This window comes from Arvicola amphibius, chromosome 10 (genome assembly GCF_903992535.2).
Source record: "Arvicola amphibius chromosome 10, mArvAmp1.2, whole genome shotgun sequence".
NCBI classification, from domain to species: Eukaryota; Metazoa; Chordata; class Mammalia; order Rodentia; family Cricetidae; genus Arvicola; species Arvicola amphibius.
In genome coordinates this window covers 110,344,928-110,357,786 of record NC_052056.1, presented here as the reverse complement: position 1 = coordinate 110,357,786, position 12,859 = coordinate 110,344,928, and the positions used below count along the sequence as shown (strand labels likewise).

The 12,859-nt window shown below is 40.8% G+C and overlaps 1 protein-coding gene across 6 annotated transcripts in view; it reads right to left on the bottom strand.

Annotated features, from left to right (window-relative positions):
- Cdk8 (cyclin dependent kinase 8) overlaps positions 1-12,859 on the bottom strand; it is a 66,627-nt gene that overhangs the window by 33,556 nt on the left and 20,212 nt on the right. For all 6 annotated transcript variants that reach the window (XM_038345009.1, XM_038345010.1, XM_038345008.1 and 3 more), the window contains exon 2: positions 4,542-4,617. In XM_038345009.1, coding sequence (XP_038200937.1) covers positions 4,542-4,617 — 76 coding nt within the window. The remainder of the gene's footprint in view (positions 1-4,541; positions 4,618-12,859) is intronic.

The following is a 12,859-nucleotide window of genomic DNA, read 5'->3' as shown; positions in this document are numbered from 1 at the left end:
TTTTTTTTTTTTGATAGATCCTAGGGATTAAACTCAGTACCTTAAAAGCACTTTATCCATCAGCTTCACACTTATCCTTTTGTCTGGTTCATCCACTCAGTATTATCTTCAAGGTTTATCCTTGTAGCGTGTAGCAGTTGTCCCCCCTCTTTTATAGGTGAAAACATTCCATTATAGAGACATTCCTCAGCTTACAATAGATTTACATTCTGATAAAGCCATCCTAAGTTAAAAACATCATCATCAATAATGCATTTATTAAGTCAGACATGGCAGTACATGCCTGTATTCCCAGAACTGGTCAGTGGAGACAGGTGGATCCCAGGGACTAAAAATTTTTAAGTTTTCTGAATATTTGCCTACTTTGAATATATCATTCACTATAAACCTGATTTACTGCAGTTATGATACTTAATTTAAACTTGTAAAGTATAAAAAAATAGTAATATTTAGAAGCATACAATGCCAATATATGTCTCTCAGAGTGAAGAGGAAGAAACTAGGTAAGAAAACTTCTTTTTCTTAAAAAAATATTTTATTTACTTATTGATTATGTATACAACATTCCTTCCATGTATGCTTGCAGGCCAGAAGAAGGCACCAGATCTCATTATAGATGGCTGTGAGCCACCAAGTGGTTGCTGGGAATTGAACTCAGGACCTCTGGAAGAGCAGTCAGTGCTCTTCAACTCTGAGCCATCTCTCCAGCCCCAAGAAAACTTCTAATATTTTCAAGATGACAGTGTTTTCTCTTTTCTTAAAAAATTATGGGCCGGGCGGTGGTGGCGCACGCCTTTAATCCCAGCACTCGGGAGGCAGAGGCAGGCGGATCTCTGTGAGTTCAAGACCAGCCTGGTCTACAAGAGCTAGTTCCAGGACAGGCTCCAAAGCCACAGAGAAACCCTGTCTCGAAAAACAAAAAAAAAAAAAAAATTATGGATTTGTGTGTGTGTGTGTGTGTGTGTGTGTGTGTGTGCATGGATGCGTATGTACAGGCCAGAGGACAACCTCTGGTGTCTTCCTCAGACATGCTGCCCACCTCCTTTGAGACACAGTCTTCCACTACTTGGAGCCCTCCAATTACAGTACACTGGACAGCCAACAAACCCAGGGAGTCTCCTGCCTTTACTTCCTGGGCACTGGGATTACAAGCATGCCCTGCTATGACCATGGCAGTCATTTCTACTTGGATGCTAAAAAGTAAATAAAGGTCTTTGTGATTGCAAGGTAAGTAAGTACTTTGCCAACTAAACCATCTCCACACCTTAACATTGTACTCTAACAGCTTCTAAAAGCAAAACCAGGTTTTAAATGTATATCTTAATCATGTTAATAGTTAAACTGAACCTTAATTATGTCAAAGTATGTTTTAAAAAAAGTTAAATTGAAAATCTTTCTTCAACCAAACTCTTAAAAACTGATAAAAAAAAAAAAACAAAAAACAGAAATGCTGAGGTTGATGTGCAAGTGCATTGTGAAAGCCGTCTAAATATGGACCCACCCCATCTATCAGATACTCTTCCATATACCGGTGGTAGGCAACTGATACCTGCTGTACAGTTAGCCAGTACACTAAGTTAAAGGGATTCCAGCCCACAGGAATTCTGGAAATGAATGTGGCAAACAGTTCACAACAAAATGAGAGCTTTGGAAGAATCTCTCAAAATTCTCTCCTAGGCCATGCTGATGATATGTGTCACAGGCTAGCCCCGGAAGGGGTGGCAATAGTTCAAAGTGAGCAACAGAAATCCTAAGATTTTATTTGTAATAAATATTACTAAAGAACCAAACTGAGCCAGGTGATGGTGGTGCATGTCTTTCCAGCACTTAGGAGGCAGAGGCAGGCAGATCTCTGTAAGTTCGAGGCCAGCCTGGTCTACAGAGTGAGTTTCAGGATAACCAGTACTACACAGAGAAACTGTTTTGAAAGAACAAAGCAAAACAACAATAACAATGACAAAAACAAACCACAGAAAATCCCAAACAAACAAAACACAACAACAACAACAACAAAAGAACCAGACTGAATGTGAGCAAGTTACTAAAAGGGGGCGTCGGAGAGGAACTGAAGGGTTTAATAGAAGGCAGAAGGCAGAAGACAGTAAAACAAAGATGGAATACTTTCCTTCCTTACCTTTTAAGCCTGCCACTCAGAGTCATTTTATCCACATTCAAGCTCATTCTTCTCTCCACCTCTTGACTTATTTTGAATTAAATTCCAGATATTATACTATTTCACCAATAAGTATTTCAGTATGTACCTCTAGAACAGTCTTTCTCTCTCAACACACAAAAAAATAGCAATCAACAATGACACCATATCCAGAAAAGCTTCACATTAAATTTTACACTTACTGTGTTACTTTGCCTGTCTAAGGCACCTGACTGGTCTAACTAAAAAGCTGAACAGCCAAAGGCTAAGCAGTAGAGGGTTAAGTGGGCAGAGAGAGAGAAAGAGACAGAGAGACAGAGACAGACAGAGAGAGAAAAAAAAGAGAACAAGGGAGAAAGGGGCCAGCCAACCAGACACGGAGTGGGACATACAGAATGAAAGATAAAAAGCCCCAAGGCAAAACGCAGATGAAGAGAAACATGTCAAAATAAATTGTAAGAGCTAATGGGTGTGAAGGCTCAGAATGCGAGCCTATTCCACCTTGTCTGAACGTCAGCTTTGGCTCGCTCAAAGTTGTTGACACAACCATGACTACACACCCTGAGCTAGGGTGTGGTTGCTCGGTATTTTGGACATTAAGATGACCCATAGAGGTGTATCCTCTCCAACCTGACCAAAGAATACTTCTGCCCCTTCTTTTGATATAGAAAATTTGACCTAGGACTGGCTGCCTTCAGGATACTTGATCTATGGTGGGTTCACTGCTTAAACAACAGAATGTTTTTCTCAAGAATTAATAACTTGATGTCAAGCATCGGGACAAGTAACTGATCTGGTTGTTTTCTGTATTATGTTAAAGCAGTCTTTTGCCTTCTTCCCCCTTTTGTATTGGGTATAAAAATGTATAGAAAAATAAACGTGGGTGTACTCAGAACTCAGAAAAAGAATTCAGCATTCAGTATTCACAGAGTTGCCCTCCCAATACTATACTGTCTGTGTTTCTTTCTTATCTCTGTTCCTCCTATCTAACTTTTCTAAGCCCCACGCCCCTACCCTGGACCGAATGAACCAAACCCACAAGGCTAGGAGCCTGGCAAAAGTCATGCCAAAAAGGTGGCACCTGACAGCCCAAAGTGGTGTAGCTTGAAACAAGTGGGACAAGCCTAAACTAAGGCTGAGCATTCATAACTCATAAGTTTCCATGTCTTTATTTGGGAACCGGTTGGCAGTCCCAACAGAAAGCCTGCTACAATTGCCATTGCTCTGGGTTGCTCAAGAGAAATGGTCAGGTCCTATACTGAAGACACCATGGAGATAGATCCCTTGCCAACTCTCTACTCAACTAGCATTCTTTCCTTTCCCCATATATTTCTATCATAACACCAGGCTCACTTATTTGTACTGTTAAGATTTATGAGTCTCTTTTCCCAGCAGTGTAAAAATACTCAGAAACAGAGACCCCAATTTGTGTATCTTAATTTTTCCTACTTTAATGTCCTGTCAACAAATGGCCAACTTTGAAGATACATTAACATGAATCTGTTAAATGAGTGTGATTATTTAAACGAGTATTCCTAGATTACAGAAGCCACATTTATGTACAGACAGGAAAACTAAAGCAATAACACAGGCAGACACTGTGACTCATGGTATGAAGGTCTGATTACAGAGTCAGGAAACATGCATTTGGAATCACAATTTTTTTTTAAATTTATTGTCATTGTGTGTGTGTTTGCATCACTGTGCATGTGTGTTTGAAGGTCAGAGGAAAATTAGTGGGAGCTGGTCCTCTAATTCTACCACTCAGGTTTGGGAACTGAACTTAAGTCATATAGCTTGGGAGTAAGAACCTTTACCTACAGAGCCATCTCAATAGTTCAGAGCCAGAGTTTTATAAAAGAAAAACCTCAAGTCAATCTCAAGGATGCAATGTTTAGTTTAAATATATGCATAATTATTAACCATATTTATATGAGAACACTTCCTCTGAAGTAAGGAGATTCTAATTACCACATGGAAAGCTTGTGTTTCCAAAAGAAAAATGGACATGGTGATAATAAAACAACAGAATCTCAATTTTAACAGGTGCTCATGAAGGCATCAATCCCACCCTAGCCATAGAAAACTGTTAGCTTGATGTAACAACTGTCATTGACCAGAATTAAGTAACAACAGTAAGTTTTATTAGTGATATTTACTGGAGGAGGGTGTTCACATAAACAACTGAAATTAATTTTACCCCAAATAAATAAATGTATACATTGCAAGAACTACATGCCACCTTTACTTCTCAATTTTTTTTTCTGTAAATACTTGTCTAGAAAAATATTTAACAGCTTTCAATTCATATGATGGCAAATACAACAGAGATTTGCACAGCTGGCATTCATAAGTTAACTGATATGGTAATAACAAAAACTTCACTTACTGCTATCTCTCTGCATGCTGACATAGAGATTCCAGTTCCTTCTATTTGTTTTAAAGCGTAGTCTTTATCGTCCTTCCTGTAAAAACAAAGTTATTTTAATATACAGGTAGTTCTATGTTTGCATGCATTTTAAAGTACTACACAGAAACAAACCATGTGTTTAACACCAACATCAGACAGGAAATCATCTTAGATATGTAGGTCAAGGCAATTATTTGTGGAGGTGTTAACACCAGAATGCAAAGCCTTGTCTGCGACTCCAGTTATATGTGCTTGATAAAGTCAGATATCGTGCTCCGGATCTCTAGAGACAAGTTTCCTTCTAATTATGAAATAAAGCCAGTTTATGTGTCAAAGTATCAGAAAAGTCAAACTACTCGCTAATGCAAAAAACGGTTGTAACTTTAAAAACAAAGCACATTATAATCATACTCTCATATAACTTAGGTCACATCCAAGTACCTTCAAGAGATACTCTCGTAGCACCTATTTCTAAGTATCATATATCAAGAACTGTTCTAAAAACTGGGGATATACCAGGGTTCCACCTATTACAGAGTTTCAAGTATCTACTATATTGTATAACTACTCTGCTATAACACAATTTGAGTGCTACAACAGGCCAAGTGTAAATCGACTCTGTCAAAGACGCAAACAAAAACTTCTCAGAAGTATCATCTAAATGGGGAATGGCTCAGGCATTGGGGACTCTGATACCCATTACTTTCCTGGATATTACTGAGGACCCTGAAGAAGATCAAGAAAGAGAAAAGTTAAACACGATTCCACTTTGATGACTTTTATTTAAGTATCAAGTCACACTTTAACAGGAAATGCAGGGAGAGTACAGTGAGGGACTGATTGCATCAACCCTTTTAAAACCAGTTAAGGTCACTTAATGCTTTATTCATTAAGTTATTATTAAAACTTACAGCTGGGTGGTGGTGGTGCATGCCTTTAATCCCAGCACTCAGGTGGCAGAGCCAGGCAGATCTGAGTTCGAGGCCAGCCTGGTCTACAAAGTGAGTTCCAGTACAGGCTCCAAAGCAACACAAAGAAACCCTGTCTCCAAAAAAAATAAAATAAAATAAAATAAAAACCTAATTATTTTTTTCTTTACAACATTTCTAACAAACCTCAATTATTCAATTATGACGGTATTCACCATGGGGAAACTGTTTTATAACAGTGGATTTTACAACATACTTCATAGTAAAAGCTCCACAGACTTCATAATATAAAAAAGATATTAAGGATAACTATAATTTAATACTAAGTCTAAAATAAGTAAAGACATAAACACACTAGGACCAGGATGAGTCTACTAGACACATTTATATTTAGGGTATTAACTGATTAAGTATTGTACAATACTTTTTTTTTTTTTTTTTTTGCAATGTCCAAGGTAGATTAACATCCTAAACTTTAACCCTCTGGGGACAAATGGTGTGACAGGCACGGAAATACTAAACTCAACCAAAGATTCGCTCATTCACCTTAACATCCTGTTATAGCTTCACCTTGGTGGCTGTGAAAATTTTCATGACCAAGAACAACTAAAAGGGAGGAAAAGGTTTATTATTCCAGCTTCAGGATACAGTCCATCATTGAAGAAAGTCAGGGCAAAAACTCAAGCAAGGGTTCGAAGCAGAAACCATGGAGTCACTGCTTGCTGGCTTACTCACAGGTTCATGCTTAGCTCATGCTTTTTCTTTCTTTCTGTGAAGATTTTTACGTCTGTGTCTGGGAGTATGGGAACGTGCACCCTGGTGCCCACATAGGCCAGAGTGGGAATTATAAGAGCTCCGTGCGTGCTGGAACTGAACTCAGGTACTCTGTAGGAGCAGCGGTGCTTTTATCTGCTGAGCCATCTCTCCAGAACCTTATTTAGCTTTCTCAAACAGCCAACGACCACCTACTAGGGGAATGGCACCACCATCCCCAGTGGCTGGGTCCCTATGTTACTAATTAAAACAGCCTGCTGAAAAGATGTCCACATTATCAATCTGATCTGGCACTCCCTCAACGGGGATTCCCTTTTCTTTTTTTGACTTACTTTTTTTTTTTTTGAAACAGGACTTCATTTGGTAGTCCTGGCTGACCTGAACTCAATTTATAGACTAAGCTGCCCTCAAACTCACAGAAATCTACCTGCCTCTGCCACCTGAGTGCTGAGATTAAAAGGTGTGTGCCATCCTGCCTCACTATCTATACATTTTTAAAGTAAAAGATAGACAGGAGATTAAAAAGATTTACTCACTGGTTTCAATAATGATTCAAAGCAAGCAGTCAAATTATAAATATATAGTGTTTTAAGTATAGCCTGGTCTACAGAGTGAGCTCCAGAACAGCCAAGGCTACATGGAAAAACCCTGTCTCCAAAAACCAAAACAACAACAAAAAACCTGAGGGCTCTCCTCAGATGTGGTATGGAACTGAAGTTCTGTGTACAAATAAAGAACCATCAACTATGACAGACAACAGAATATTCCTTACACACACACCAGCACAACACTACACACAGCTTTTTTTGTTCTCTTGATCACAATTTCCTTATCTGTTCCCTTCCAAAGGAATTAAAACGTGTTAGAAATATATAATCTGGGGCTGGTGAGATTGCTCAGCAGTTAAGAGCACTGACTACTCTTCCAGAGGTCCTGAGTTCAATTCCCAGCAACCACATGGTGGCTCACAACCATCTGTAATGAGATCTGGTGCCCTCTTCTGGCCTACAGGCAGGATAGTGTGTAAATAAATAAATAAATCTAATAAATTTTTAGAAAATAAAAAATATAATCCATATGTGCCTCATCTATAGTAATTAGTTCATATACAGAAAATTCAAATACAAAAAAAAATTTAAAAACAGGAAAAGTCCATAGGTTACCTGAAAAATGATGATTTTTCTAGGAAATCAAAGAGGTTTAGAAAAGCTATAGATGCCGGGCAGTGGTGGTGCACGTCTTTAATCCCAGCACTCGGGAGGCAAAGGCAGGTGGATCTCTGTGAGTTTGAGGCCAGCCTGGTCTACAAGAGCTAGTTCCAGGACAGGCTCCAAAGCCACAGAGAAAAGGATAGCATTCCACATACAAGGAAAATCCAGACAGGAAACTGGCTTTCCCACAGGCTGCCAACAGAGCCTCCTCACTGGGAAGAATCAGAGCAAGCCACTTAAGGCCTTACTAGCCTAACAGTGAGATACTCACACATACTGGGACAGACAGTACTTAAGCAGTGGCTGAAACGGTATAGGGGAAATGGGGGTGACAGAGAACGGTGACCCGATGACCTGACTGCCCCTTTAGTTCTATCATCACAAAAGAGATGTCTAAAAAGATGAAACACTACGGAACAACCTCGCTAATACTGGGTGATAGCACTAGGAGATCACCACTGCCTGCTAATAACCATACCATCGTCTACCCACAATTCCTCACCTCAAAGATTGAACAGAGTTAATAGTCTCTCATATTTTGTGATGTTATAATTGGGTAATTTTATTTTGGAAGGGGTATCTACGCTGCAAAATAAATCACCCCCCTAAATGTTCTTCTAGTTTTCCTCTTAAAATTTCAAAGGTCACCCTTATTTAGTAAGTAGACCATACCTAATTTGGACATTGTTTATGGACTCTGTATTTAAATAAAATCTGGCTTTTTGTAAACAAAAGGGGCATGGAGGTAAAAACACAACTCTCACCTCAAAGAGGGCAAGAGACAGTTTATTCTGGAACCAAACATGAGTAACTGTATCCTAGGAACACAGACTCATGTTACCCTGAGTGTCAATCCAACTCCAAAGTAGTTCCATTAAGTTTAATATGACAGAACAAATTAAAGTATAAATCAAGGCACTTTTAAAATACATTGAAGAAATCACCAGGGAGGTAGTTACCGCAAAGCCGGGAAACCTATAGACACCTGATTCTGTCTGAAGACATTCTTAGGTTTGGAGAAGCCAGGGGTCAGTAAGGTTACATACAGAGGTGGGCAATAAATGGCTGGGGGCAGAGGACTAAAAGAAGCCTAAGATAACTTTGGCTTTGAACTTGCAATATTCCAACCTCTTCACATCACTGAAGTTCTAATCAAGTCAGTACCTGTAGTTGCAGCTCTTTTCTGCAACTTTGTCTTAAGGGGAAAATATCTTCTGATAATTGCACAATTGTGAAGACTCAATCCAAGCACCTGCCCAGCTTCAGGCTGTACCTTCTGGAAGTAGAAGCTAACAGGAAGACTGCACAGACAAGGGAAAGGGGACAGACTCAGATCTCAGGGTTGTAGACAGACTATATTTCTGTCTCTGCACCCCGGCTATCCTATAAACCCCAACCCCAACATTTCTGTTTATTATTTGTGGAGACAGGCCTCATGGTTGTTCATACTGTCCTAAACTCACTATGGAGCTCACACTAGCCTCCATCTCTGAAGCAAGCCTCCTGTCCCAGTCTCTTAAGTATGGAGATTACAAGTTATAAACCACCGCGCATGACCTACACACATTCTATCTTTAGCACGCTGAAGGCTGCATTTATTTTCCCAATTATCTTCTTTGATGGGATAGATCTCCTGTGGGGAGAGTGAGCAGTTCCTCAGGACACCTCTGCTCTGAGATTTTCCACAAGTACCCTTCATGTTTTCAGCAAGTCCTGGAGCAAAACCATATTCTGGCATCTACTCCAGTGGACCATCAGATGATGCTGTCTGAACATAGGAATAGGCAGACCCTCACACTCACTTTCCTATCTAGGCTCAAAGACACAAAGCAAGCTGAGAAGGTATCCACCCAGTTCACATACTAAGAGATGATCACAAAGATTCACTGACCATCAGGCAGAAGGTTGCCATCATCCCATATCAGGTCGGTAATAAAAGGCTGAACCAAGTCCTTAATACCCAAGTCTCTTTCCTGGGAGCAGATCTTTTCCAATTTAAAATGAAAATTTAGCAGCTTCCTCCTCTGAACATTATTAATCACCGTAAGAATTTCCAGCTACGGGGCTGGAGAGATGGCTCAGAGGTTAAGAGCATTGACCGTTCTTCCAAAGGTCCTGAGTTCAATTCCCAGTACCCACATGATGGCTCACAATCATCTGTAATCTGGCGCCCTCTTCTGGCCTGTAGACATACATGTAGGCAGAAAACTGTATACGTAATAAACAAATAAAATTAAAAAAAAAGAATTTCCAGCTACTCATACATGAGATCTGAAAGTTTTGGTATTGCTTCCAGGGAATCAAGAGATCAAAAGTATCATGACACATGGGCCAATAACCACTACCCATTTCTTCTGAGAAAGTCAGAGTCCACCCAACTAATGAAGCTTCACTGACTTGGTTTCAAGGTCTTTATTTTTAAAGTTCTATTTTATTTTTAGTTACATGCATGTGTGCATATATGCCACGTGAGGACAGGTGCCAGCAGCCCAGAAAAAGGCATCAGATCCCCTGGAAGTGGGGTTACAGGCAGATGTAAGCTGCCTGATGCAGGTTCTGGAAACTGAATTCAGGTCCTCTAAAAGAACAGTAAACACTCTTAACCAGTGAGGATTCTCTGCAGTCTAGTTTAAATTCCAAGGTCAATCATATTGTACAATCTTTGGTGCTCACTAAAGAAAACAATGAGCAAGAACGCTTCCCTCATATAATATCCTATGACTTTATCTCTCCTGTATTTCCATTCATGTTCTAATGTGGAATTGGTGATTTTAAAAACCAACTTGCCACAAATCAGCATCATCTGGGTTGGAGCCTCAATTGAAGAACTGTCCTGACTGCCTTAAATGATGTGGAAAGACCCACCCCAGTGTGGGCAGCACCTTCTTATAGCAGTCCACAAAAAGAAGACCATGGCAGAGGGAAGATCATCTGACTTGCCTTTTCCAAGCTTGGCCCTCCCTGTTATAGCATTGGTTTACCCTGTGGCTGCTGCTGCTCTCACTGATTTCAGAACCAGTATTTTCACTGTTGAATAAAGACCTGGGGCTCTCCAGGAACATTCTGAGGCCAGAGTGAGGCTTCTGAGGTACTCCGGCTTGTGAATTAAGCCAACCACTGGGTTGTTGGCCTTCCCAGTGAGACAGCCACCAAGACACCAAGCCTCAAGGACCAAAAAACTACTGGGTTCTAAGACTCAGGTATGAGACACATTGCTAATATTTTAAGCTGACTTAATAAAGTTTGTATTTTTTCACCCTATCACTTTTGTTCCTGTAGAGAATGCTAGTACAGCGAGCTAGTATTCAAGAATTAAGTTCAGTCTATGGCCCATTAATATACTTACTGTCTACAAGCTATGCAGGTTTTTTTTTTATAAACAATGGCTTAAAATATACCCACCTATTCACCCCCACATCCCACAAAAAAGGAGACTACATGTGACCCATCAAATCTAAACGTTTATTCTCTGGCTTTCTTCAGGGAAAGTCTGTTGATCCATGCTACTCTTCTACTTCCTAAAAAGGGAGAAACTAGTGCTGATAAACTATGCCCTAAATAGACACCAGAAACACTAGAAAATTCACACTGGGTTGGTTGTTGATGGATCATAATTTAAAAACCAAGTAAGAGGGCTAAGTCTATAGCTCAGTGGCAAAGCACTTGTTTAGGACAGCTCAGAGTCTGGTCCCTAGTATTACAAAAAACAGCTTCTGGTGATCTCAGGGTAGGCCCTTTTATGGTGCCAGTGGTTTAGAAGTAGAATCTAAAAAAAAAAAAAAAAAAGTGTTAAAGTTATATATTCTGGTATGGAGAGAGTAACAGATGACTTCCTCTATTCATGTTGCAAGAAAAGCTTTTTATTAAAACTGCTGAGCATGTGAAGGTCCAGGTCTCATCTCTCATAAATATAATCCATGATTAAGATAATAAAGGTCTCCAGGCTGTGGTAGCGCACATCTTAATCCTAGCATTTAGGAAGCAGAGGCAGGGGGATCTCTGTGAGTTCAAGGCCAGCCTGGTCTACAGAGTGAGTTCCAGGACAGCCAGAGTAACAGAAAAACCCTGTCTTGAAAACCAAAACCACAAAAAAATAAAGTCACTCTGACAAGAGTCCAAATGTCAAAGTTTTCCCAAGACAACTCAATGACCATGTGTTTTTAGTGTGTCTTGGCTACTATTTTTTTTAAGATTTATTTATTTATTATGTATACAACATTCTGTCTCGATGTATGCCCGCACGCCAGAGGAGGGTGCCAGATCTCATTACAGATGGTTGTGAGCCACCATGTGGTTGCTGGGAATTGAACTCAGGACCTCTGGAAGAGCAGCCAGTGCTCTCAACCTCTGAGCCATCTCTCCAGCCCGCTACTATTTTTTTTTTTTTATTCTTCTGTTAGACTAAAGTTTGTTGTTGCTGGAAATCTACAGCTCACCAGGAAACTGTTAAAAACAAACAAACAAACAAACCTAGTGACCTACTAGCTGGGGATATGGAGTGCAAGTCCAGAACTAAAAAAGTTTGCGCAGGAAAATTCAGAGTCTGGGACTGGTCTATGTGGCACATGAGACTTTGTCTAAACCAAATGGGTAGAAGGGGTGAGGGGAAGGGGGAGAAGCCCTTACCCAATTTTGTGTTCCCAGCCTAAAAGGTGATACTATCCACTCATTTTGCAAAGTGACTGTTGTAATGGTTATTGTCTCTTTAAGAGACAAGCCATGCCCATACCCTCCCCCATCCACTGAGGCAGGCTGATCTTCAGCTTCCGGCCTGAGCTCCCTCTCTTTTCCATCTTCCTCTCGGAGAGGCAGCTTAGCTTCTGCCTCTCTCCCCACTTCTCTGCTTCCCCCTTCTCTGTCTCTTTCTCCTCTTCTCTCTCTCTCTCTGCCCCCTCTTTCTCCCTTCCCCAATGGAAGCTGGTGATGGGAGTAGTAAAAAACCTGGTTCAGGATCCCAATCTCTGAAGAGGAACTGGAGTGGGAGAGCCTATCTGAGTCACAGCACCAATTTTATGATTTTTTAAAAATGCGGCAAGATCCCCGGTGGCAGTAAGCAGAAGAAATGCTGTAGGTCCCAAGTGGTGGAAGCGGGACATGTAGCGGCAGTGGGCCCTGGGAACAGCCAGTCCCAGGCAGAGCCGGCTGTCGGTCCCAGAGCGATGGCCTGGGCAGTGGCGGGCCGTGTGGCAGCAGGCAGCAGGCTCTGGGAGCAGTCAGTCCCAGGCAGAGACGGCTGCTGGTCCCTGGCAGGAGACACATGGCGAGGAGGCAGGAGACAGAGACATGGATAGACACGACATGCAGAGTGAGGCTGAAGATTTATTCAGGGGGTTATGGAAGGGAAAGGGAGAAAGAGGGGGCAGAGAGAGAGAAGAGGAGAAAG